This window comes from Microcebus murinus, chromosome 19 (genome assembly GCF_040939455.1).
Source record: "Microcebus murinus isolate Inina chromosome 19, M.murinus_Inina_mat1.0, whole genome shotgun sequence".
Classification (NCBI taxonomy): Eukaryota; Metazoa; Chordata; class Mammalia; order Primates; family Cheirogaleidae; genus Microcebus; species Microcebus murinus.
In genome coordinates this window covers 38040302-38067695 of record NC_134122.1, presented here as the reverse complement: position 1 = coordinate 38067695, position 27394 = coordinate 38040302, and the positions used below count along the sequence as shown (strand labels likewise).

At 48.8% G+C, this 27394-nt stretch overlaps 1 protein-coding gene across 3 annotated transcripts; it reads right to left on the bottom strand.

Moving 5' to 3' along the window:
• Positions 1–9522: 9522 nt before the first annotated feature.
• QPRT (quinolinate phosphoribosyltransferase) lies at positions 9523–25409 on the bottom strand. Of its 3 annotated transcripts, none has more exons than XM_012764247.2 (4): positions 25329–25409; positions 10695–11230; positions 10010–10210; positions 9523–9935 (listed from the first exon to the last, which is right to left on the bottom strand). In XM_012764247.2, exons 1-4 carry the CDS (start codon positions 25339–25341, stop codon positions 9729–9731), a joined length of 957 nt encoding a protein of 318 aa, XP_012619701.1. In that variant the 5' UTR covers positions 25342–25409; the 3' UTR covers positions 9523–9728. The 3 variants fall into 3 exon arrangements, with proteins under 3 accessions (XP_012619701.1, XP_012619703.1, XP_075851538.1); XM_012764249.2 differs by having other exon boundaries at positions 10010–10141; XM_075995423.1 differs by lacking the exon at positions 9523–9935 and having other exon boundaries at positions 10187–10504.
• Positions 25410–27394: the final 1985 nt, after the last annotated feature.

Genomic DNA, 27394 nt, shown 5'->3' with positions numbered 1-27394 from the left:
AGAAAAAGAAATAAAAGGAATCTAGATTGGAAAGGAAGAAATAAAACTATATTTTCAGATGGCATGATCTTGCATATAGAAAATCCTAAAGAATCTGAAAAAGTAATTAGAATTAATAAATTAGTTCAACAAATTTGTAGGCTACATGATCAGAATGCAATATACGTAAGTACATGAAAAGATGCTCAACGTCATCAGTCATTAGGAAAATACAAATCAAAACCACAATGAAATACCATGTCACACCCAGCAGGATGGCTATAATCAAAAGACAGACAATAACAAGTGTTGGCAAGGAGGTGGAGAAATTGGAAGGCTTGGCCATTGTTGGTGGAAATATAAATGGTACAATGGCTTTGAAAAACAGTTTGGCAGTCCCTCAAAAAGGAAACATGACTTTTTAATTCTATTCCTAGATATGTATCCAAGAGAAATTGAAAATATATGTCCACCAAAACCCTGTACATGAATTTTTTTTTTTTTTGAGACAGAGTCTCACTCTGTAGCCCAGGCTAGAGTGCCGTGGCGTCAGCCTAGCTCACAGCAACCTCAAACTCCTGGGCTCAAGCGATCCTCCTGCCTCAGCCTCCCGAGTAGCTGGGACTACAGGCATGTGCCATGGTGCCCAGCTAATTTTTTCTATGTATTTTTAGTTGGCCAATTAATTTCTTTTTATTTTTAATAGAGATGGGGTCTCGCTCTTGCTCAGGCTGTTTCCAAACTCCAGACCTTGAGCAATCCGCCTGCCTCGGCCTCCCAGAGTGCTAGGATTACAGGCGTGAGCCACCGCGCCCGGCCTGTACATGAATTTTGATAGCAGTGTTATTCATAATAGCCAACAAGTGGAAACAACAAAACACATCCATCAACTGATAGATGGATGACAAAATGTTGTATTTCTACACAATGGAACACTGTGTAGCCACTAAAAGGAATGAAGTACTGACACACGCTACAACATGGATGGCCCTTGGAAACATGCTTAAGTGGAAGAAGCCAGACACAAAAGGCCATACATTGAATGATTCTATTTATATGAAATACCCCAAACAGGCAAATTCATAGGCACAGAAAGTAGAAAACTGGTTGCCATTGGCTCAGGGGAGGGGGATATGGATATGGGGATATTGAGGTCAGGAGTTCCAGACCAGCCTGAGTGAGAACAAGACCTCATTTCTATGAAAAAATATTAAAAATTAGCCAGCCAACTAAAAATAGAAACAAACAAAAAAATTAGCCTGGTGTGATGGCACACGCCTGTAGTCCCAGCTATTCAGGAGGCTGAGACAGGAGGATCACTTGAGCCCAGGAGTTTCTTTTTGAGTTATTAAAATGCTCTAAAATTATGTGGCAGTGGCGGTTGCACAGCTCTAGGACTGTACTAAAAACCGCTGAATTGAACACTTTAAAGGAGTAAATTATATGGTATATAAATTATACCTCAATTTTTAAAACAAAGCATCAAGAAAAGGGGATTAGACATATTTAAAGTTACAAAGATACCCAGTAGAAAGACTACCAATAAAAAATATCACTAACAGGGCCGGGCGCGGTGGCTCACGCCTGTAATCCTAGCACACTGGGAGGCCGAGGTGGGCTGATTGCTCGAGGTCAGGAGTTCGAAACCAGCCTGAGCAAGAGTGAGACCCCCATCTCTACTATAAATAGAAAGAAATTAATTGGACAACTAATATATATACAAAAAATTAGCCGGGCATGGTGGCGCATGCCTGTAGTCCCAGCTACTTGGGAGGCTGAGGCAGCAGGATTGCTTGAGCCCAGGAGATTGAGGTTGTTGTGAGCTAGGCTGACGCCATGGCACTCTAGCCTGAGCAACAAAGTGAGACTCTGTCTCAAAAAAAAAATCACTAACAAAAATAAATAAGAGAAAAAAAGTGAGTGAGGTATTATAAATTCTTTGTCCTTCACATCAGGGAGCCAATAGTGCTTAAGGCCATAAACGATCATTTTTGCAGCTCAAGATGTGGCTGCCAGAATTAAAAACAATTCCTTAAAAGTGGTTACCTCGGCTGGGCACGGTGGCTCATGCCTGTAATCCTAGCACACTGGGAGGCCGAGGCGGGCGGATTGCTCGAGGTCAGGAGTTCAAAACCAGCCTGAGCAAGAGTGAGACCCCGTCTCTACTATAAATAGAAAGAAATTAATTGGCCAACTAATATATATACAAAAAATTAGCCAGGCATGGTGGCGCATGCCTGTAGTCCCAGCTACTTGGGAGGCTGAGGCAGGAGGATCCCTTGAGCCCAGGAGATTGAGGTTGCTGTGAGCTAGGCTGATGCCATGGCACTCACTCTAGCCTGGGCAACAAAGCGAGACTCTGTCTCAAAAAAAAAAAAAAAAAAAAAAGTGGTTACCTCATTGCCATGGGAGTGAATGGAGATTTTTTTACTTTTTCATTTTATACCCTAATAACTAAATTCATTAACAAATGAAAAAGAAGGGAGAATAAATTAACTGTGCCAGAAAATTTATGGACGGAATTTTTTGGTTCTACTTTGATTGTTTTTTTATTTTTTTTTGAGACAGAGTCTCACTTTGTTGCCTGGACTAGAGTGCCGTGGTATCAGCCTCGCTCACAGTAACCTCCAACTCCTGGGCTCAAGTGATCCTGCTGCCTCAGCCTCCCGAGTAGCTGGGACTACAGGCATGCGCCACCATGCCCAGCTAATTTTATATTAGTCGCCCAATTACTTTCTTTCTATTTATAGTAGAGACGGGGTCTCGCTCTTACTCAGGTTGATTTCGAACTCCTGACCTTGAGCAATCCGCCCACCTCGGGCTCCCAGAGTGCTAGGATTACAGGCGTGAGCCACCGCGCCGGCCGTACTTTGATTATTGTACACAGAGCATCACTGAGCTCACTCAGGTCACGCAGACAGTTCTTTTGCATCTTCCGTGTTTTCCTTACTGGACTTTTCATTCACTGGATTCGTTAGGTTGGAATAAAAAATGAAAGATTCGGTTCAGTCCCTGAAACTTACATTCATTTGGGTAGTCAATACCCATAATATAAAAATATTATACCAATATAAAAAATAAAAATATATATAAAAGAAACCAATAATATAAAAATATATTAACTATAGTCTTCCTCCTAAAAAGCTGCCAAATCTCAGGAAATTCTTCTTCTGCCTCAAGAAAACACAGCAGATCATGCAAAAAATAAAAATTAAATATTTTTCCTTAGTGAAATTATAGTTAAAGGGCTTTTATTTTGTTGTTGTCGTTTCTTTGCTTTATTTATTTATTTACTAATTTTTTGAGACAGACTCTCACTCTGTCACTGGAGTGCAGTATCACTGCAACCTTGAACTCCTGGGCTCAAGCGATCCTCCTCCTCAAGTGATCCAGCCTCCCAAGTAGCTGGGACTACAGGTGCTTACCACCCTGCCTGGCTAATTTTTTTCTATTTTTATTTATTTAGTTTTATTTTTTGAAATAGAGTCTCACTCTGTTGCCCTGGCTAGAGTGCCATGGCATCAGCCTGGCTCACAGCAACCTCAAACTCCTGGGCTCAAGCGATCCTCCTGTCTCAGCTTCCTGAGTAGCTGGGACTACAGGCGCGTGCCATCACACCAGGCTAATTTTTTTGTTTGTTTCTATTTTTAGTTGGCTGGCTAATTTTTTTCTATTTTTTATAGAAATGAGGTCTTGCTCTCACTCAGGCTGGTCTGGAACTCCTGACCTCAAACAATCATCCCACTTCGGCCTCTCAGAGTGCTAGAATTACAGGCGTGAGCCACCGTGCCTGGCCTTGCATTCAGCTTTTAAAAAACCAGTATTGTCCTTCATACATTGATATATATTATTCCAACAAAGATGCTTGCCCTTTCCTTGGGTTAAAAAGCACCCCGTTATCCAGAAGAATGCAGCGTGTGGCACAGCTCTTTGTTAGTGCTGCCTAAAGCTCCCAGATCTTTTAGCTGAAGAACTGGAAGAGAGAAAACAGGCTACCCAGGGACTCCCCAAACTAGAGATATGTATGACAATCTCTTTGCCCCTGATCATTTTCTGGATGTGGTGTGCTAGATTCCGGTGATCTAAAGAGCAATATATACCTGAAATAAGAAAGGCCACGTTATCTAGGGTAAATCTGACATGTACAGAGATGGAGGGAGATGTTATCCACAGCCTCATGGTCAGATTTTCTTCAGCACTTCATATTTGGTCTTACAATGCTGAGCTCCTTAGGGCCTCCAAAAAGAAAGCAGATCTTAGATGTTAACTCGCTTCTGCCGAAATGATCTAGTACTCAGGAAGTCATTAGAACAAAGTATAGAGATGCTGAGACTTTTATGGAATTTCACCTACCCTGTTATGAAGGGCTGACAATAAATTAATAAATGTGTCCACAGCATAAGACCACAGTGGGATTTTTTTTTAATCTTTTTTTTTTTTTTAGCATGTCAGTTGTCTCGAAAGGGATTTTTTTTAAGGCACCAAAGTTGAATTGTTTGCAGATATGGTTTGGTTTACTAAGAATGTCTTGCTGTTTCTTAATGCTGTAACCTTTCATAGTCTTGGCACGATAAAACTCATGCCCACTGAGCAACCCACCCACGCTATCAATCTGGTTTGACCTCTTGCCGTCCTTGACCCTTTAGACTGAGTGCCCCAGCTCTGGGCTCCCATGGCACCAGTTGGTGGGTGGACGGATAGGTAGAGAGGAGCACAGGGAGGTGGGCAGGATGCATGGGTGGGCAGGAGGGCAGCTGGAAGGGGGAGGCAGGAGGATGAGAAGGGTGGGTATCTGCTGAGAGAGGGGATGGGGTAAGTCGGTAACCTAGAGAGTATAGGGAAGGGGAGATTGGGCAGGTGGGTGAATGAAAGAGGATGGGTGGGCTGGTGAGTGAATGTGAGTTGCTCGTGAACTTGGAGTACACAGGACTTTGAAAAGTCACTGCGGTACCTTGGGCAGTTGGGTGGGGATCTGATGAGGGGATTAAGCTTCTGAAAGTGGATGGAAGAAAGAAGCGCTGCAAATTCCTCCTCAGCTTTTCCTTCTTGAGCAGATGCTGTACTTGGTATTCACAGTCTTCTTGCCTGTCGCCTTTGGAATCCAGAAGGGATACGCAGGGAAAGGGGAAGGCGTGTGGTAGCAGTGCCCTCTGGTGGCTAGGAGGGGAGTTGACGTTGGGTAGTCTGCATAATTTCCTCAAGAATTTTTCATTGTCTATTCCGCCCCAACCCCATCCCAACCCCATACTAGAATATACACTCCATGAGGACAGGAATTTTTAGCCATTTGCTCATTGTTGTATATCCAGCATCTAGAATAGCTCCTGGAACACAGCAGGTGTTCAGTAAATATTTATTTAATGAATGAATGACACAGATTTCAAATTCTGCTCCACCATTTTATTGATGTTTGACCCTAATCAGCTCTCTTAACTTCATAAAGCCCCAATTTCCTCATGGTAAAGTGGAGATGCTAACACCCACCCCTCACAAGCATTAACAGGAGGAAAGAGACCTACACGTGCTAGGCAAGGGCCCTTGGTCACTGCTTGTTCCCTTCATCCACCAGCCATCCTGATGACACATCGTATACTGACAGCAGCACATCACCTTCACTAAGAAACCAACTGATGGGCACATTTGCTGAAAGGACGTCACACAGGGTGTAGGGCAGCCTGGGGCAATAACCCCAGCCTTGTCCCAGGCTTGTCAGGCAAGGAGGAAGTGTAACTAGATGGACAAGGGAAGGCCAGGTGAGGGGTGAGATCTCTCTTCCACCATCCACGCCCCATCTCCCCACCTACAGCCACATCCAACTCTCCTGACTGCCTGGAACCATCGGGCTCCCTCTGCCCTCCTTGCCTTTGCAGACGCTGTATCCTCTGCCTGCATTTCCTTCTCTCCACCCCATGGCTGTGCCCCACGTCTAAGCCCTCTAGAACAGCTGCCTCCTGCTCTCCCTGTAGCCACTCTGGCCCTGCAAATCCATCTTCCTGCAAGCAGACTCACTCTACACTGTAAATATGCTTACCTCACTTTCCAGCTTGAATCTGATTGTTCTTAGGACAGAGTCCAAATCCTCTGACCTACCATTCTGTGGTCTGGACCCAGCCCATCTCCTAGATCATCTTGCCTTTCCCAATGCTGGCTTCAAATCTCACACCAGACAATCGGAGCCATTTCCTGCCTCTGGGCCTTGGCCCACACTCTTCTTTGCCTGGAAATTCACTCCCCTGCCCAGAGGGCTTATGTTGCACTTGCCCACCCAGGAGCCATTTCCTCTCCCTCTGGTAATGGAATCTCCTCCCCAGCTCTCAGATCTGGGGGGCTCTTGTAGGGCTGACTCATTTCGTTCAAGGGTGACCTTAAGACTCAGCCTGGCAGGTTCTTTTTTAACTGGACTGCTGGGGGTGCAACACGTACTCTTCAATTGGACACGGCCCACTCCCTTCTTTCTTATTCCAGCTCCCCCCATTTTGTTTGTCCTGGAGGCTCTAGAGTGTGCAACCCCTGGTACAGAATCCTCATTTCTGCCCCTGTCAGGGTCTGATTCCCTCCTGGATCCCAGGTGTTGGCTTCCACTTCCCAGATCACCCCAGGCCCAACTTTCCTGCCCTGATGCCCAGCATTGCCCCTGTTTCTGTGGGGATTCGGTTCTTCCCCTCTGGGCATTAGGAGCTGGGGTTCATCTGAGCACGTCCGTATTTCCCCTCGAGGAAGGACAGGAGCACTGGGCTAGAGGTGGGGACTAGAAAGGACAGGTGCAGCTCCAGGGCCACCTCTGGGCTGTGTCCTGTGGGAATGGCCCCTTTGGCTCAGGGCATCGCCAAAGGCAGCCTCCAGTGGGGCTCAACATCTCTGCCCAATGACTCCCCTCTGCGCACTCACAGTCTGACCACAGCAGGCCCCTGCTGCAGGTTTGGTGCCTGTAGAATGAAGGTCTTGGCCTATCTGGGGCTGTCACCTCTATTAGCTCATTGTTTCCTTTAGCTACTGCCTTTCCAGGCACCTTGCTGGTGTCCATGGTTGAAGAAGGGACAAAGGGGTAGGGTACTTCCTTCAAGGGAGCCCAGGACCCTGAGATGCCCTGGGGAATGAGCCATTATGGGCAAGAGCTGTTTCTCTCTAATGGCAAAGGACAGAGAAGGGGGTGGGTTCTGGGAGGGGAGAGGCAGCTCCAGGTGGGGCCCTGCTGGAGGAGGAGTCACCTTGGGGACCACCTTCACCTAAGGTCCTCTGATGTCCCTGCTCCTCCCAAAGCGACCGTAGAAGGATTAAGATTAGAAAAAGGAGAGCCCTAAGCTTGAGTGAGGGTAGGGGCAGCCGTGGAGGTGAGGGGACTTCGAATGCGTGTGCACGTTTGGGAAGCTGCCTTAGGCCCTGTGCCTAGATCCCTGCGTCCTGACTTGGCGAGGAAGGAAGTTTAACATTTGAACATAGAACTCTCCAACCCTGTCCCTCACTCCTTCAGCTGACCTCTGCTCCGGTCCCAGCTGCTCCACATCTGTCACCCTCCCCCAGCAAATGTCAGCCCATGGGACCAGACCCTAGAAGGCCTCAGCACTGAATTGGGGAGTGTCTTTCATTTGGAAGAGGATGCGTGGTGGAGTCTGTCAGAGACCCTCGAAGTGAGGAACAGACAGACTTTTTTTTTTTTTTTTTTTTTTTTTTTTTTGAGACAGAGTCTCGCTTTCTTGCCTAGGCTAGAGTGAGTGCCGTGGCGTCAGCCTAGCTCACAGCAACCTCAAACTCCTGGGCTCAAGCTATCCTCCTGCCTCAGCCTCCCGAGTAGCTGGGACTACAGGCACAAGCCACCATGCCCGGCTGATTTTATATATATATTAGTTGGCCAATTAATTTCTTTCTATTTTTATGGTAGAGACGGGGTCTCGCTCAGGCTGGTTTTGAACTCCTGACCTTGAGCAATCCGCCCGCCTCGGCCTCCCAGAGTGCTAGGATTACAGGCGTGAGCCACAGCGCCCGGCCAGACAGACTCTTACCTCCACCAAAGCCAACCACAGTAGCCAGAAGTGAGAGGCCAAATTCTTAATAACTGGCACAACGTGGGCACTGATCAAGTGGAACGTTCTAGCTGAAGGTAAGACCTAGTGCCACATCTTCAAATATAAGATGCCATTGAGTGTAGCACACACACATTATTGCTCAAATTGTCAGTTAAACTATGACCAATGCTTCCTATTGCTTACAATTTCTTTTGTTTGTTTGTTTGAGACAGAGTCTCACTCTGTTGCCCAGGCTACAGTGAGTGCCGTGGCGTCAGCCTGGCTCACAGCAACCTCAAACTCCAGGGCTCAAGCAATCCTTCTGCCTCAGCCTCCCGAGTAGCTGGGACTACAGGCATGCACCACCGTAACCGGCTAATTTTTTTTTTCTATATATATTAGTTGGCCAATTAATTTATTTATATTATAGTAGAGACGGGGTCTTGCTCTTGCTCAGGCTGGTTTCGAACTCCTGACCTTGAGCAATCCGCCCGCCTCGGCCTCCCAGAGTGCTAGGATTACAGGCGTGAGCCACCACACCCAGCCAATTTCTATTCTATATATGTTGAAAGAGCTCTTTTGGCCTATTTTGACATAGATCTTTAGCACATACAGATGCTCCTTGACTTACAATGGGCAAGTCTGATAAGGTCTGATTAGTCTGATAAGGTCTGATAAGTCTGATTAGGTCTGATAAGCCCCTCGTAAGGTGAAAATATCTTAAGATGAAAATGCATTTAATACGCCTAACCTGGCCGGGCGTGGTGGCTCATGCCTGTAATCCTAGCACTCTGGGAGGCCAAGGCAGGCGGATCGCTCAAGGTCATGAGTTCAAAACCAGCCTGAGCAAGAGCGAGACCCTGTCTCTACTAAAAATAGAAAGAAATTAATTGGCCAACTAAAAATACATAGAAAAAATTAGCCAGGCATGGTGGCGCATGCCTGTAGTTCCAGCTACTTGGGAGGCTGAGGCAGTAGGATTGCTTGAGCCCAGGAGTTTGAGGTTGCTGTGAGCTAGGCTGACACCATGGCACTCTAGCCAGGACAACAGAGTGAGACTCTGTCTCAAAAAAAAAAAAAAAAAATACGCCTAACCTGCCTAGCATCAGAGCTTAGCCTAGCCTATCTTAAATGTGCTCAGAACACTTACATTAGCCTACGGTTGGGCAAAATTATCTAACACAAAGCCTATTTTAAAATAAAGTGTTGACCAGCTCATATAATTTACTAAATACTATACTGATGTGAAAAACAGAATGGTGGCATTGGTACTCAAAGCGCGGTTCTTGCACTACTGTGCAGTCAAAAAGTCGTAAGTTGAACCATCCTAAGTCAAGGACCCTCTGTATGTACGAGAGGCCTCAGTGGCTTCCTGGGGACAGCAGCCTGGCTGACAGTACCTGTGAGACACTGTTGATTAAGGGGCACCCTAACTTCTGCACATGTGAAAAAAATGTGCATCTTAGAATAAATGAACTATGATAATTTTTAGCATTTACTGATCACTTACTATATGTTAATTACCACTCCAAAACCCCCATGAGGTTAATCTTTTATTAGTCCCATTTTGCAGGTTAGGAAACTGAGGTGAGCAGAGGTGAAATTTGCTCCTGCCAGGTCACACAAGCTCTAGGTGGCAGAGCTGGAGTTGAGCTCAGGGTAATGCCAAGTGTGCCCTCCTGGCCAGTGACCTCGAGGGTGCCAGCAAGCCACGTTAACCCACTGCCAGTGTCATCCCCTTCAGCCCTAGGACGGGGGAGGATGGGGGACATCAGCAAACAGCTTGAGGGAGAAATCGAGGGCTGGGGCGGCCTGGGTCAGCATCCCCATAGAGATGACATCGATGTGGGGCCCACAGAACTCAGGGAGGTTGCCCAGCGTGATGCCTCCGCTGGCTTCCACGGCCACACTCGGGAACCGGGCCTTCAGCGCGGCGGCCGTGGTGTGCAGCTCCTGCAGGACACAAGCCGGGGCAGTGAGAGCCCCCTGCACGCCCCCCCCAACCCAGGAAGCAGAGCCCGCCTCACCTCTGGTTTGAGGTTGTCCAGCAGGATGAGGTCGGCTCCCGCCGCGGCCGCCTGCAGCGCGTCCCACAGGCTGCTGCACTCCACCTCGACCTTCAGCGTGAAGTCAGCCGCCTGCCGGGCGCCCAGCACCGCCTGCCAGGCAGCGGGAGGGTGGCGGTGAGGACCAGATGGCACCTGGCCCTGGGGAGCAGGGAGCTGGGCCTGGCATTCAAAAGGCCACAGATGGTGACTGAGCTTGGGGTTCATGAGGAAACCAGATACTGGAATGTTTTATATTAGGTTATGCCATGTGAAATCACCACACTTTTGGGTGTAAAAACAGCCACATATGAGCAATATTTGGCACTTGGACCGGAGTTCAATTTGACTCAGAATATAAAAACCAGAAAGGATCTCCCAGAACACTGCGCAGATGGGGAAACAGGTGCAGAGGGTTGGAGTGATCAACACCGGCTTCCCAGCGGTTTGTCCTTTGCTCTTGAACATCATCCAAGGCTGCAGAAGAACAAAGCGAAAGAGCAAGTCCAGCCCCATGCTGCAGACGGGCAGCGGAGGGAGGAGCCTTGCACCTGCGACTCCAAGCCATCTCTGTGCACCAGGCTGGACCGCAGGGATCTGGTGGGGGAGGGTATGAGGAGGGGAAGGTGGGACCAGGGCCAGGGCAGGGGCTCAGTAGGACAAGCACCTTCTCCACACCACCGGCTGCCACGATGTGGTTGTCCTTCACCATCACCAGCCCTCCCAGGTCATAGCGGTGCGTGGCAGCCCCACCCACGAGGAGCCCGTACTTCTCCACCAGCCGGAAGCCTGGTGTGGTCTTCCTCGTGCCAGCCACATGCCCGGTCCAGCCGGTCCCCCTGGCGGCCTCTACAGCAGCTGCAGCAGCGCTGGCCACACCACTGCAGCGGGCCAGCATGTTAAGGGCCACCCGTTCCCCCAGCAGCACGGAGTGGGCAGGGCCCCGGACCTCAGCCACCTTGGCCACCGGCACCAGCTTTGATCCCTCTGGGAAGAACCAGGAGACCTGGCAGTTGAGTTTGGCGAAGATGGCATCGAAGAAAGGCCGCCCTGCCAGTACCCCGGGGGATTTGGCCCACAGCGCAGCCTGCGAGGGGGCTGCCCCTGCGACCCAGGATGCATAGTTGAGGCCTGGGCAGTCCTCCTGGAGCCAGCTGTCTGCCAGGGCTGCCAGTGTGGTCGGGGGCAGCAGGAGTGCCAGGCCTGGGAGGGAAAAAGAGAACAGCTATTGCATTTGGCTGCCCCTTGCAGTCAGGAATGATGGTCAAAATATGTAACAATCAGTTAAACTGGGCATGAGCCCATTGGGGTGAAGATCTGGGGGTTCCAGGAAAGGGATTGGAGCAGGAGGAACCCTCGTGAGCTGGACAAGTTTGCTTTTTTGCTTTTTGCTTTTGTTTTGAGACAGTCTTTCTCTGTTGCTCAGGCTAGAGTACAGTGGTAGTGTCATAGTTTACAGCAACCTCTAAGTCCTGGGCTCAAGCAATCCTTCTGCCTCAGCCTCCAGAGTAGCTGGGACTACAGGTGTGCACCACCACGCCTGGCTAATTTTTCTATTTTTGCGTAAAGATGGGGTCTCACTCTTGCCCAGGCTGGTCTCTTACTCCTGGCATCAAATGATCCTCCCGCCTCAGCCGCCCAAAGTGCTAGGATTACAGGCGTGAGTCACCACGCCCGGCCATAAACATCAAATAATTTTTAGTATAAACATGTCCAAGGTGAGATTTAGTTCATATTCATACTTTAAAATCATCTGTTGTTTATCTGAAATTCAAATTTAACTGGGTGTTTTTTTGTATTTTATCTGGCAAACCTAGTGCGTGGTCAGCAGCTATGTCAACTAGAAGAGAAGTGTTTCAGCACATACAACACCCTGCACACAGCCTCAAGGGCGCCCTGCAGCGGCTCCAGCCTGCCTTGCCTGCAAGCACCAGCGCCGGACCTGCCCAGGGGGGAATGAGAGCTTGTGTGTCTTTTTCATCCTCATCTCTGCGGGACCAGCCTCGACTACAGTCGACAGCTATGGATGAAGGCGCACAGCGACTTTAGCCGACAGCCGTGATATGACTTTTCTAATTTTTCATTTATCAAAATAAAATTGTGAACATTTAAAAATAACGCAATGAAAGCATATATGTATATGTTACCTACTCTGATTTACGTTACAAGTAAAGCTGCCTGTAAAGTAAAACAAGCTTTCGGTGCTTTAAAGCTTTCCTCGTCACACAAGAGCAAAACGGATTTGTCGCAGTCCATGCACAGCACAAGCCATCACGGGGACTGGGAGTGCCGGCCCGGGCATGGTTTCGCAGCCGGTGAGCGCTGCACCCAAGTGGTTTAAACCCGAAGTCCGGCTTTCTAAACGTGGAGTCTGAGGACCACAGAGGAAAGGCAAACCGGCACACAGCAACTGGCAGCAGGGTCCGCAGCGGCCGGGCCTGTGGTCACTCGCGGCCGTCTGTCCCGTCGGCCTCGCCGCTCCACCGCCAGCTCCCGCCCACGCCCGAAGCTTCAGCGGACTGTCCCCTCTCTAGAGATGGAGGCTGCACAAGGAGGAAAGAGCACGAGACGCTGGTTTGCAGCCCCTGTTCTGCGAGACATGGGGAGCCCTATGCCTGTAAAATAAGGGTCATGGACGTGGGGGTCACCAGGGTCGTCAGGCCCACAGTGCAGCGGCCAACCGCCCTTCATGACCGCTGAACGGGTGGCCGCGGGGCACAGACCCCATGCGACGTCGCCACCTGTCGGCCTGGAGAAGAACTGCCGCCTCGTGGGTACCTGCTCGGCGTGGACTTGGCTTCCGCCTTGAGAGCCAGGGTGTTGGGATGGGTACATCCCCCCCACACACACACACACACTCTTCTGCACACACACAAACACACACTCTCTTCTGGTCCAAGTTGAAGTTGAGGCCAGATATTCTTGCTCTGCTCTCAGAAGTAGCTCTCTCATCTGACCTTCCTTCCCTAAAGCCAAGCACCCAACCTGCCCCCTTCGCTCCACTTCTCATGAGCCCCAGTCTGCAGTGACAGCACCGGGCCCTCCCTCCCCACATGCCCTCCCACGTCTGCCCCACAGGGCTCCGTTCCTCCCTGGAGAGCCAGGGTGCCGGGAACAAAAACCAGACATAGCGCCTGTTGCCGTGGCTCTGCCCAGCTAGGGAAAAGGCCCGTGACCACCCCACCCCACCCCACCCCGTGCAAACTAGGAACAGTGCTTTCTTCTTAAATCGCATTTGAATCCTTCAACTGTTAAGTATCAGATGAACTATGATGCACCCATACAATGGAATCGTACTCAGCATTAAAAGGAGAACCAACTCCCGATACACACAATAGGGACATGTATCAAATGCGTTATTCTAAGTAAAAGGAACTAGATTCAAAAGGCTACAGTCTATGATTCTATTCATATGGCACCAGGTCAGTGGTTGCCTGGGGCGTGGGAGGGGTTGACCTCCAGGACCACACAAGGGACTTTTTGGGTGTGATGAACTGCTCTGTATCTTGTCTGGGGTGGTGGCTGAGCAACTGCTGCGTTTGTCACCACTCACAGAACTGCACACAAAAAAGGATGAATTTTACTGTCTGTAACTATACTTCATTAAATTTGCCTTTAAAATAAAACAATAAAAAAGTAAATTTGAGTAGCTCACTCAAAGATTCTCTCCTTGATGAAACTCTACTCAGGCTCCCCTACACCCTTTTTCAACTACGTTTGGGCTTCTTTGTTTGCCTCTGCATTGTCTAATTTTAGCAAGAATCGTGCTAAGGCAGTTCAGCCAGAATCCCCCATCCTCTGTATCTAATCACCCTCAGTATCTGATGGGGCCCCTCATCTTCCACCTTCCCCCAGGTAATGTCTGGTCACCCTGGCCTGCCTTCCACAAGACCCCTGCTAGGTTGGTTTAACCAGAATTCCCCTTGCCCTTGACCTTTCCTCTTAGTAATTTTTCACCCACTGCCCTACGTCCTGCTCCTTGGCTATAATCCTCACTTGTCCTTGTATTCGGAATTGAGTACAGTTCTAACCTACTACAATAGTCCCAAATAAAATGTTTTCACCGCTGTGGCTACTGTCCAACTCTGGTTTTCTTTGATAACTCTCCTGCTGAAAACCCCACTTCCATAGTGAGGACTGAACTCTGATCTTTTTCTTTTGCTAAAAACTCTTTCCTAAGGAGGCCAGCTGGGTCAGGCTGACAAACCGTAAATTCCCACTAGCAGCTTTTGTTAACCAAATGAAGCAGTGGTTTACTTCCCAACCTGATTCTGGTGTGGCATTAATATCACCTAACAGATAAGAAGCCCCAGTCTTAACTCAAGCATCCTAGCAGATGCCCATTCTTAAATTTAAAGCATCTTAAAGCATCCTAGCAGGCGCCTATTGTAAATTTAAAATGTCCTCCTGTCTGGACCTCCGAGAGTGCTCACACCCTTATCTTAAAGTAAGCATATCCTTTCTGGTCTTCTAGATAAAGTCTAACTCTCTCAGCCAATTGTCAGCCAAAGAATCTTTAAACCCACCTATAACCTGTAAGCCCCCCCCCCAACTTCGAGATGTCCCACCTTTTTGGGCCAAACCAATGTATGTCTCTCATGAATTGATTTGTGACTTTGCCTGTAACCCCTGTCTCTCTGAAAATGTATAAAAGTGAACTGTTAACCCAGCCACAGCAAGCCCACTTGCTCAAGGCTTCTTGAGAGTGGCTCCGGGTCATGGTCCTCAAATTTGGCTCAGAATAAACTTCTTTCAAATATTTCAGGGCTTGCATTTTTTCTGTCCACAATGTCATTAGCTCCAGCTCTCTTAACTTCTTTCCATCTTTCATCAATTCTTTTGACAAACTCTTATGTTCTTTTTCCTTCTTTTTTAAAGCCTAGAGCACCCATTATTCCCAGGCAATCTCCCATCCAAGCACTAACCAGGCCCAGCACTGCTTAGGTTCCAAGACCAGACAAGCCCAGGCATGTTCAGGGTGGTATGGCCAGGGATGACAACTCCTTATTAGCACCTGCTTTGTGCCAGGTGCTAATTGCTGGGACGTGCTGCTGACAGCGTGGGCAGCTCTTTCACCTCTCGGGCCTTAGCCTACACTGTTCCAGTGTTGCACCTCTGCCTGGAAGCACCTTCTCTTACCCTCTGACCCTTATCCCCAGACTTTTCCTCACTGGGGTCTTCTCTTAAACATCCTCAGCGGGGGCCCTCCCAAACCCTCCCCCCAAATTAGGCCCTAGGCTCTCTCAGCTCCCCATTGTCATACTCTATAGATGTTTCCTCTCTAAAGGCAAAGACTGTTATCTGTTCATTGAGTTTTTTGCTCAATCCCAAGTGCCTAGCACACTGAATCACACAGATTTTCTGCTTTTATAGGCCAAAAACAGTCAAATCTTGGCAATTTTATATTGTTTAGTTAATAGTATATGCTCAATGATACTGATCCCATCAGAGAAGCCACGTAGCAGAGTGAATCAGAGCCCAAACTCTGGGGCTACACACCTGGGTTCCAATACTGGCCTTGCCACCTTTTGCTAAGTGATGGCGGGCCAGCGACTCAACCTCTCAGGGGCCTTAGGTTCCTCACCTGTCACAGGGTAATATTAATAACAATAACCTCATAGGGTTGTTATGAAAATAAAAGAGTTTATATTTTGCAAAACCCTTAGGAATGTTGTCTGGCACAGGGTGGGCGTGTTTGCTAAAGAAATGACTGAAGCGTTTCCCAAGCGTGCTGGGTGCATGGAAGAAGAAATGACTAAGTGTCCCCGAGGGAGGATGAGTGTTGCTTGCCAGGCAGAAGTGTGAGGTGGGGGCAGGACATTCAGGCTGACGAAATAGGGTGCAGGGCTCGAAAGCACACTATGGGTTTGCGGGGGTGGGTGTGTGTAGGAGTCACAGGACAGAGGGAGGGAGGGGAGGCTAAAGGGGGAAAGGACTAAACTACTTAGCTGAGAGATTTGGCCAGATTCCAGGGGCCATCGTAGAATTTTAAGGGAGGGCATGATATGATTATGGTTTTGTTCCAGAAGGGTCACTGCAGCCACCAACTGGCAAAAGGAGGCCAAGGCCATTGGCCAGACAAAAAGGGATGAAAGGCCGAGCATGGTGGCTCATACCTATAATCCCAGCACTTTGGCGAAGAGGCAGGAGGGTCACTTGAGAATCCTCAGGATCCTCCTCAGCAGGAGTTCGGGACCAGCCTGAGCAAGAGTGAGACCTGTCTCTACACAAAATTTAAAAATTAGCCGGGCGTGGTGGCTTGTGCCTGTGGTCCCAGCTAATTAGAAGTCTGAGGTGGGAGATCACTTGAGCCCAGGAGTTGGAGGCAACAGTGAGCTATGATCACTCCACTGCAGTCTAGCCTGGGCAACCGAGTGAGATCTTGTCTCTAAAAAAATAAATAAAAATTTAAAAATAAAAAGAGATGGCCGGGTGTGGTGGCTCACACCTATAATCCTAGCACTCTGGGAGGTTGAGGCGGGTGAGTTGATCAAGGTCAGGAGTTCGAAACCAGCCTGAGCAAGAACAAGACCCTGTCTCTACTAAAAATAGAAAGAAAATTAATTGGCCTACTAAAATATATAGAAAAAATTAGCCAGGCATGGTGGTACATGCCTGTAGTCCCAGCTACTTGGGAGGCTGAGGCAGAAGGATTGCTTGAGCCCAGGAGTTTGAGGTTGCTGTGAGCTAGGCTGACGCCATGGCACTCTAGCCTGGGCAACAGAGTGAGACTCTGTCTTAAATAAATAAATAAATAAAAAGAGATGAAGACTTGAGCTTTGCAGTTCCATAGGGCAAACATGAGAGCTGTTTTTGAGGGACAATCTACCAAGATTAGCAGCCAATGAGCTGTGGAAGCCTCAGTCTCTGTCCTGGGTAGCTGAGAGCTGGCAGAAGGACATTGTTCTCAGAGAGGAGCAGTTTGGGCCCAGGAGGGGACAGCAGGAAGTGACTGGCCTGAGTGCTGTGATGTGCCAGCTGCAGGCACTGCCATCCTCTTATGTGCTCTCATCTTGAACTCACTATAAGGGATTCTTCCTACTTCGCAAGTACAGAAACTGAATTTCAAAGAATTCCCCAAATTGTGCCCTGGCAGCACAGCTTAGCAGCAGCAGGGTTGGGGGGAAAGAATGAGTTTGGTGTTGCAGAGATTAAGGCTGAGACTCCAGCAGATGTATGTGGCACTGTCCAGAGGGTGGGTAGGAGGACAGTTCTGGAGTTCAGGAGAGATGCTGGGAAGCATCAGCCATGAAAGGACAGACAAAGGTGTGGCTGTCACAAAGAGAAGCAGCACCAGCAGTGGGTGTCTGGGAAGGAGAAGAGGGTTTCAGGAAGTAGGGTGTGAGCAGAAGCAAGTAGAAGGAAGATTGAAATGGACTTAGCAACTCGGAGGCCTCTGCCAGAGCAGTCTCAGTGCTGTGTGGTGGGGACAGAAGCCACGTCATGGGCAAGGAGTGCAGGGGAGGTGGGGAAGTGGAGGCAGTGGTTGCAAACCACTCCTTTCAGGAGAACTTGACAAAGCAGGGCCTTCAACGTGGGCTGCACGTTAGAACCATCTGGAAAGCTTATCAAATTCTCGGATGCTCAGGCCTATTCCAGACTAATTGAATCAGAATCTCTGGGAGGTGGTTTCCAGGCATCCAGGTTTGGGAACAGCCCCCCCTCGCCCCCCTGCCCTGCCCCTGACTCAGATGCACAGGAGGGTTAAGAACCAGTGCGCACTAAGACCACATATGGTGCCTCCACTGGCGTGACATGTCCAGAAAAGGCAACTCAATAGAGACAGACAGCAAATTGCTGGGGGCTAGGAATTAACTATTTTTAGCTCGGGGGGCATGAGATCTTATTGGGGTGATGGATATGTTCTATGCTGACAGCTGCACGACTCAGTAAATTTACTAAAAATCATTGAACACTTAAACAAATGAGAATCAGTGTTCTGATGAAAGGCATGAATAATTTTGCAACCCTTAGTGAACCAATGGATCCAGCCATTGAGCATCCAAGGCCAACATCAAGAAGAAAGACAAGCCAGGCATAGTGGCTCACGCCTGTAGTCTCAGCTACTCAGGAGGCTGAGGAAGGAGGATCGCTGGAGCCCAGGATGAACATTCAAGACTAGCCTGGGCAACAACACATCTCCTTAAAAAAAAAGAAGAAGAAGAAGAAGAAGAGGAGGAGAAGGAGGAAAACATACCACCACTGTGAAGCTCTCTCACCTAAATAGCTGAACCTGAGTCAGATCAGACTTCTAGAAGCAACCCCCAATTGACAAGAAAACCAGAGGACAGAAGCACATGTTAAACTACACCATGTGGATACAACACACAAAATTCAGACTCTAGAAAACTCTGCCAGAAAATAGACTAATTTCTTCAACAAATAAATTGCAAGGAAAACAAAAGATTAAAAGAATCTCAAAACACTTACTAGCCAGTCACAATGTGTGGATCTTCTTTGGTTCCTACTTCAGACAAACAAACTGAAAGCAAACTGGAGCATTTATGAGACAATTGAAAATTTGGACACTGGATATTTGATGACATCAAGAAAATTTTTAAAAATTTAATGGTGACAATGGTACTGTAGGAAAAAGAAAAGGTCTTATCTTTTAGAAAAAAACATGCTGAGATGTTCACGTATGAAAGGATTCAGGGACTGGTTTGCTTTGAAACACTGGAAGGTAAGAAGCAGACGCGAGTCGGGGCCGGCTGCCCAAACGCTGGTGGCGTTGGGGTTGGGTGAGGGCTACACGGGGTCGTGATGCTTCTCTGCCTACTTTTGTGTGTGTTTGAAATTCTCTATAATAGAAAAGTGAAATAAACATAAGTAAAGGAGAGAATGAGTCCCCACCTGAGATAGGATCAAGGACAGCTTTTTTAGGGTAGTGTATATAAAAAAAAAACAACAGTGTTTCTTTTTATACCCACTCAACACAGAACACTTCTGTGACCAGACTGTGGGGTTTTTCCCACATCAACCAGCTCTCCGACACTAGCTGGGTGTCCTGCAATTCAGCTCCGATCTCTCACCAACCAGAGTTTGGGAGGCCCCACAGATTAAGGGTTCAGCCTGCCAAGACTGCCCCTGCTTCAGATGCCAAAGTCAAATAGTATGTTCCCAGGTGACACACAACTTCTGTGAGACTTGGCTACAAACCACTGGTTCTCACAACCCTCTCCTTTGGTTTGATCATTTGCTACAGCAGCCCGGAGAACCCAGGAAAACAATTTTCTTACTAATGGCAATTTATTACAAAGAATATTTTATTTATTTATTTATTTTAAATTAATATACAATTTAGCCACTACCTGGAACAAAGAATATTTTAAAGGACACAGGCAAACAGCCAGCAGGAAGAGATGAACAGGGCAGGTGTGGGGGGAGGGGGAGGAAAGGGGGGGACTTCCATGCCCTCTTTGGGCGCACTGTCCTCCTCACAGCACCTCCACGTGATCCACAACCCGGAAGCTCTCCAAACATCATAACTCAGGGATTTTTACAGAGGCTTCGTCACATAGGCACCATTGATTATTAACTCAATCTCCAGCCCTTCTCCCCTTCCCAGAGGATGGGGGATACAGCTGAAGATTCCAAGCTTCTATTTAATAATCATGGCTTGGTCTTTTTGGTGTCCAGCCCCCCATCCAGGGGCCCACCAAGAGTTGCCTCATTAGAACAAAAGACACTCCAATTGCCCAGGAAATTCCAAGAGATTAGGAGCTCTGTGTCAGGAAGCAGGGATGAGGACCAAGATATATGTTTCTTATTATAAGTCACAATGTCATAGGGTAGGGCAGTGGTTCTCAACTTCAGCTGCACAATGGAATCATCTGGGGAGTTTGGCAAAATGCTGACCCCGGAGCCCCCAGGCCCTACCCCTAGAGATGTTGATATAATTGGTCTGGAATGTGGCAACGTAATTGTAATTTGTAGAAGAGTCAAGAGATTCCAAGCTACAGGAAGAGAATAATCACTACCATACATTGGTGCTTCCATATGCCAGGCACTTTCCACATATTGTCACAAATCCTACCTGCAGTCCCTCAAGGTAGGTATCATCCTATTTACCGATGGAGAACCCAGGCTCAGAAATATAAGAGGAGATTACCTACAGAGCAGAGCTAGGAAATGCTGAAGCCGGACAATAATAAGCAGATTCAGCCTTCCCTCTCTGCAGCTGCTACTTTTACAATCTCACAGCTGCTCCCACTCGCAGGGGTCACCTCCTCGCCCCCTTCTTCAACATCAGTTGTTCTGATCACCAAATGCAGAGGTGGAATGTTGCATGCTACATGTTCCATTTGTGAAAAATAAATAAATACATCTGGCTTTCTTTAGGCTTCAACTCTCTCAAACATTTCCAACAAAAGGGATTCCTGTGGGTAGCTTTGGAAATGCAGGGCTCTCCTAATTCACGGCTGTTACTGAAAGGCACTCCAGAGAGAGGAATGCTGCTTTGCAGCTGCAAGAGGAAAGCCGCCCACAGGGCTCATCCGAGGAGCTGCTGCACCCGTGAAGGAGACAGCAGCACCCACCCTGTCCAGTGTCCTATCCTTGTGGTTGTATGTGTAAAAGTTCTTCCAAGATGCCTGGACTTCAGAGATGATGGTTTTATCCTGTGGGATGTAAACCTGATCCCTCAAAATGATACCTTTCTGATTGATCTGATTGACCTTTCTGATGCACAGTTAATAAAGCTCTAATAAAATTGGCATCTCTGTGGCTCATGCCTGTAATCCTAGCACTCTGGGAGGCTGAGGCAGGTGGATTGCTCGAGGTCAGGAGTTCGAAACCAGCCTGAGCAAGAGTGAGACCCCGTCTCTACTAAAAATAGAACAAAATTAATTGACCAACTAATATATATATATATATATATATATATATATATATACACATATACACAAAAAACTAGCCGGGCATGGTGGCACATGCCTGTAGTCCCAGCTACTCGGGAGGCTGAGGCAGTAGGATTGCTTGAGCTCAGGAGATTGAGGTTGCTATGAGCTAGGCTGATGCCACGACACTCACTCTAGCCTGGGCAACAAATTGAGACTCTGTCTCAAAAAAAAAAAAAAAATTGGCATCTCTGTTTCTGAGAGTATCCAAATATCTTGGGATAATTTCTGTACTTATTCTCCCTTTACAAATAATGTAAAGGGATAATCATAACCAATGGCTCTGGCAGGACAGATGAAGATTGCTTCCCTTGAGCATTCCTAGATTGTTAGCTGATTTGTACTGTGTTTCCGCGTTACCCCTAACTTACATGCCTGGTGACCTCAGGCAATAAATTGCCATTAGTAAGAAAATTGTTTTCCTGGGTTCTCCGGACTGCTGTAGCAAATGATCAAACCAAAGGAGAGGGTTGTGAGAACCAGTGGTTTGTAGCCAAGTCTCACAGAAGTTGTGTGTCACCTGGGAACACACTACTTGACTTTGGCGTCTGAAGCAGGGGCAGTGTTGGCAGGCTGAACCCTTAATCTGTGGGGCCTCCATAACTCTGGTTAGTGAGAGATCGGAGCTGAATTGCAGGACACCAGGCTAGTGTCGGAGAGCTGGTTGATGTGGGAAAAACCCCACAGTCTGGTCACAGAAGTGTTCTGTGTTGAGTGGGTATAAAAAGAAACACTGTTGTTTTTTTCATATACACTACCCTAAAAAAGCTGTCCTTGATCCTATCTCAAGTGGGGACTCACTCTCTCCTTTACTTATGTTTATTTCACTTTTTTATTATGGAGAATTTCAAACACACACAAAAGTAGACAGAGAAGAAGAAGTCGCTAACCTCTTTGAGTGTCAGTTTCACAAGGAAATCCTGGGGCTGCTGGGAGGACAGAATGAGGCAATGCACAGAGACCGCTGGCCCAATGCCGGGCCAGGTGTCTGCAAGCAGGCATCCGGCTCTGGCAACACTGGTCTTTCATCTGTTTATTTGTTGATTCATTCGGCAAACACCAGATGGAGACAGAGGCTGGTCAGCACCATGGCTTCTGGCTAAATGTTCTTTTCCTTCCCCCTTCGCTCCCCAGGGAAGAGAAATGACCTCCAAATAGTGCCAAATGTGGTGGATCAGCCATTACATGAGTGGTAGAAAGATGCGCAGAATCTCAGAGTGGGGAGAGACGACCTGTCGTTAAGCTGGGAAAGGTTGTCTCTGAGAATGGGCTGGAATTTGACAGGGAGGAGGAAAGGTCGCCAGGCAGAGAATGGGGGAGCGCAGGCCAGGCAGCAGAGGCACAGGGGCACATGGAGCTGGCGGCGCCTGGTGGTGGGCATGGGGACGAAGGCTGAATCGTACAGCAGGGCCGGACAGCAGGTCATGGATGAGAGGAGGAATCGGGGTTCTGCTCACTGGGCAAGGGGAAGTCACTACAAAATTGTGATCAGAAGTCACTTGCATCCTTCAAGAACCCTAAAGGATGCAAGTTGGGAGGCTGTTGTAAGGGCCTGGGCAAGAAGAGCCGAGCAGGGCAAGCTGTAATGGGAGGGCTTCCCTCCCAGGGCCATAGAAGCCCACACCACTGGATTCCTGAGTGGCTCTGCCACTCAGACTGGCTCTGCCACCCCTCACTGGCCCCAGGCGAACCACTCTACTTATTAAACAGCAGATGTGAACAGGAGTGAAGGCAGCGGATGCCTCCAAACGGGCTGCTGCCGCTGGGGGAGGAGGATAGGCAGTGGGCACAGAAAGGAAAGAGGGTCGCGTGATGCCTCAGGCGTATGTCTGGAAGACACATGGCAACTGTGGATTTGAGGGGACGAGGGAGAGTGAGCAGCCAAAGGTGATGGTGAGGTCTCCAGTCTGAGTAGGAGGATGGTGAGGCAGGAACAGAAATGGAGATGTCAGAAGGAAGAAGGGGTGGCAGTCGAGGACTTTGAGTTTGACATGCCAGGGAGCTATCAGGTGGAAATGGACAGTCGGGGGGTTTAAAAATGGAACGGGGGCTGGCGCGGTGGCTCACGCCTATAATCCTGGCACTCTGGGAGGCCGCAGTGGGAGGATTTCTTGAGCTCAGGAGTTCAAGACCAGCCTGAGCAAAAGAGTAAGACCCCATTTCTATTAAAAATAGAAAAATTAGCAGGGTGTGGTGGCACACACCAGTAGTCCCAGCTACTTGAGAGGCTGAGGCAGGAGGATCGCTTGAGCCCAGGAGTTTGAGGTTGCTGTGAGCTACAATGACGCCACTACACTCTAGCCAGGGTGACAGAGCGAGAATCTGTTTAAAAAAAAAAAACGGAACTGGAACCTGGGGAGGTGCCAGAGATACAGACATGAGGAATCAACAACATCACCAGCAAAACTAGGGTTTCTGTATGCCAGCCCTTGAGATAATAATGCATATTATCTCACTGAATCCTCACCACTGTTCACACTTTATCAATGAGGAAACAGGCACAGGAAAGCTAAGCATCGCGCCCGAAGCCACACAGCTAGCAGGTGGCAGGGAAGGAACGAACTCTGAAGTCATTTCTAAACTACACAGTGGGCCGAGCATGGTGGCTCACACGTATAATCCCAGCATTTTGGGAGGCTGAGGCAAGAGCATCCTCTGAGCCCAGAAGTTTGAGACCAGCCTGGGTGATAGAGTGAGACTTTGTCTCTACGAAAACAAACAAAAACTACCGGGTGGGGAAGCCACAGAGGTGGGTGTGTCATTAGTGAACGTCCTTGACATTTTGAGGTTTTCATTTACTTTTTTTTTTTTTTTTTTTGAGACAGAGTCTCACTTTATTGCCCAGGCTAGAGTGAGTGCCGTGGCGTCAGCCTAGCTCACAGCAATCTCAAACTCCTGGGCTCAAGCAATCCTGCTGCCTCAGCCTCCCGAGTAGCTGGGACTACAGGCATGCACCACTATGCCCGGCTAATTTTTTCTATATATATTAGTGGGCCAATTAATTTATTTCTATTTATAGTAGAGACGGGGTCTTGCTCTTGCTCAGGCTGGTTTCGAACTCCTGACCTTGAGCAATCCACCCGCCTTGGCCTCCCAGAGTGCTAGGATTACAGGCATGAGCCACAGCGCCTGGCCTTTCATTTACTTTTTTAAGAATCTGGATCTGACAAAAATGACAGATCTCCTTCTGGACACACAATTTCACATACAAATTTGGGGTGCATGAACTCCCCCAAAGCCCACCCACGATCCCTCAGTAAAGAAACTCGGCCCTAAAGGAATCAGATCAAGGCACCTCAACATCTGCTAAGGTACCTAATTCTCGCTACAGCTCTGCGAGAACAGCACCATCATCTCCATTCTCCAGGTGTGGACACTGAGGCCCCTACAGGTTAAGAAACTTGTCAAGGATGGGGGGAGAGGGGGAAAGGGCATTTATTGAAACCTTAAAATCTGTACCCCCATAAAATGCCGAAATAAAAAAGAAACATGTCGAGGTTCCCACAGTTGGCGAATAGCAGCCGGGATTCAAATCCAGTGGTGTTATTTCAAAAGAGAAAGACACAACCAGGATTGAAAGGTACCCTGTGTGCCACCCCACAGGGGAGCCCCAAGAGCTGGCTCCACAGCCAAGGAGACGGGCTGAGTATGTAGGGCCAACAGGCACTCCAAACAGAGGGAGGGGGTCAGAGGCTGGGGAGAGTCCCCAGGGAGAAACGAGGAGGAGGAGGAGGAGGAGGAGGAGGAGGAGGAGGAGACAAGACAGGGGGCTTAAGGAAGGGCTTCCTGTGCCCCAAGCACAGGCACCCCATGCCTCCTGTCATCAGTCCTCCCCACAATCTTGTGAGCAGGGAACTATTATTGTCATTTTACCAATGCAAGGAAATGAGGCTCTGAGAAGTCAGGGGCCTGCCCAAGGTCACATGGTCTGTCCCTGGTGGAGCCTTTTGACTCCAGAGCCCGCCTCCTCTGGCTCTGATCTCGGCCTCCAGGGACTCCCAGGACTCAGGCCCCTCCCCCACCCAGCCACGAATGGCCTGGGACTTTGCCTCTGCTTGATCTGAGTGTCCAGTGAGGCCCAAAGTCCAGGGCTGCCCCACCAGGCCCCTGCCTTCAGGGGACGCCACCTCCCCTAGGCTGCTCCTGCCCTGTTCGGGCCTCAAGCCCCTTTCTTCCCCAGAGCTCTCTGGGGACACAACATAAAAGGAGAAAGAAGATGAGAAGAGGCCTGTGGGGGTTCAGGGGGGTTGGCAGCTCACGGGGTGGTAAGAGAGTGGACCATCCCATGGGAAGACCAGAGGGGAGATAGTTTCCCCAAGGGCTGAGTCAGGTCGGGTTGGGGAAAGAGCCAAGGCAATGGGGGAGACCGGGGTGCAGGGACACTGGGGACAGTGCCCCTTTACCTTCAGCGTCCATGGCGACTTGGAGCTGTCAGGGCTTGTGTGTCCACTGCTCAGGTCCAGCGCTCTGAGAAGCCAGGCCGAAGGAGGGGGTGGGGCCACTGGGGAGGGGGAGGGGCTGGACAGCAGCCAGACCAGCCCTTCCCCCTCTCCGGCCTCCCTCCTGCCTCCTCCAGCACTTTCTGCTTTCCACACTTCAGTGTGCTCTCTGTTGGGAAGCCCCAAGTTCTTGTCTTCCCTGGCGCCAGCCAGTGAAAGGAACTGGAGGCCCTGTTCTCTGCCCACCCACAGCCCTCCCTGCCCTGCCCTGCCCAGGGTATGATGCTGGGGATGGAAGAATGTGCTCTGGGACAGTCACAGGCCTTGGAGCTGGGTTCAAATCCTATTTCTATGTTTGTTTTTGTTTTGTTTTGTTTTGTTTTGAGACAGAGTCTCCCTCTGTTGCCTGGGCTACAGTGCCGTGGCATCAGCCTAGCTTACAGCAAGCTCCAACTCCTGGGCTCAAGCCATCCTCCTGCCTCAGCCTCCCGAGTAGCTGGGATTACAGGCATGCGCCACCATGCCTGGCTAATTTTTTTCTATATATTTTTAGATGCCAAATTATTTCTTTCTATTTTAGTAGAGATGGGGTCTTGCTCTTGCTCAGGCTGGTTTCGAACTCCTGACCTTGAGTGATCTGCCTGCCTGGGCCTCCCAGAGTGCTAGGATTACAGGCGTGAGCCACCGCGACCGGCCTCCATGCTTTTTGATCTGAAATACCTTTTTCCCTTTCTCTGTGCCTCAATCTCCTTAACTACAAAATGGAATAACATCTACCTCTTGGGCTCTACTGAGAATCAGCTGAGAAAACTCTGCAAGTGTCACAGAGTCAACTAATTAATACCCACTTCCTTTCCCTTTCCCCTTCCCAAGGAACAGTAAGGGCACAGGTAACTCAGAGCTTAGTTTCTGAACAGGAAATCTGGGAAACTGCCAATAACCGGTACAAGGACTTCAGGCAAGTTCCTGTCCAAGAACCTCAAGGGCCCTCCTTTCTTCATCGGAAATCTCTTGCTAAAGTTGCTCACAGGGACCACTGGTTGCAAACCCACTGGCATCTTCCCAGCTTTCTCCCATTTCTTCCTGTGTGGCACTTGCCTTCCAGGACTGGAGCTAGGGTACCATGAGCCAGGCACCCAGGGCACAAAAGTCAAGGAGGCGTCACCCTAGGCTCACTCTCACCCTCGCACCTTGCTTCCCTCATTCCAGTCCTCTGCCTGCTTCTGCCAGCCCTTCTCCAAATTTTCTTCTCCCTTTTTTCCCCAAATGTCATTTTTCTCCTGGTCCATCTTTTGAGGCTCCTTTTGCAGGCCCTTCTTCCAACATCCGGCCCCCACATTTTAGTGTTCCCACAGTGTGATGGGGACTGTGTCTCTTTGCCTCCTGGGAACCTTGCTGAGCCACATTTCCTAGCCTCCTTTACACCAAGGCAGTCACGTGACTGAATTCTGCCCAATGGGGTGTGGGCAAAAGTGAGGACTACAGTTTCCAGACCTGCCCATGAAAGCCTTCACAGGAGCCCACTCTCTCCCCCGCCCATCAGCTGGTTGAAAGCAAACGCTCTAAGCCTTGAAGAATCAGAGAGCCACACAGTGGAAGAAGACTGGGTCCCGGAATGGCCTTGTAGAAGCAATAAACTGTTACAAAAGCAAGTAAAAAACTTCTCTTGAGTTATACCACTGAGATTTTGGAGTTGGTTCTTACAGCGGTTAGCCTGCCCTGACAATTACACTAAGATTCTCTCTATGGTTCTCCTCTTAGTCTACATAGTGGATAATATAACTGATATATTTATCCATCCAAACTATTACTTAAATTGCTAGCTATAGCCAGATAACTCTTAAATCTCTATCTACAGCCCTGAGTTCCCGTCCAAGCTCCAGGCCTCTATTTTTTTTTTTTTTTGAGACAGAGTCTCACTGTGTTGCCCAGGCTAGAGTGCCATGGCGTCAGCCTAGCTCACAGCAACCTCAAACTCCTGGGCTTAAGTGATCTTCCTGCCTCAGCCTCTCGAGTAGCTGGGACTACAG

Bases quoted from the DNA above. Each gene is read 5' to 3' on its own strand.
- QPRT (XM_012764247.2), bottom strand. The intron at 10,211-10,694 runs GTGCTTGTCCTA...TTTGAATGCCAG, and splicing joins CAGCCGGTGGTGTGGAGAAG to GCCCAGCTCCCTGCTCCCCA. The intron at 9,936-10,009 runs GTGAGGCGGGCT...TGTGTCCTGCAG, and splicing joins TGGACAACCTCAAACCAGAG to GAGCTGCACACCACGGCCGC.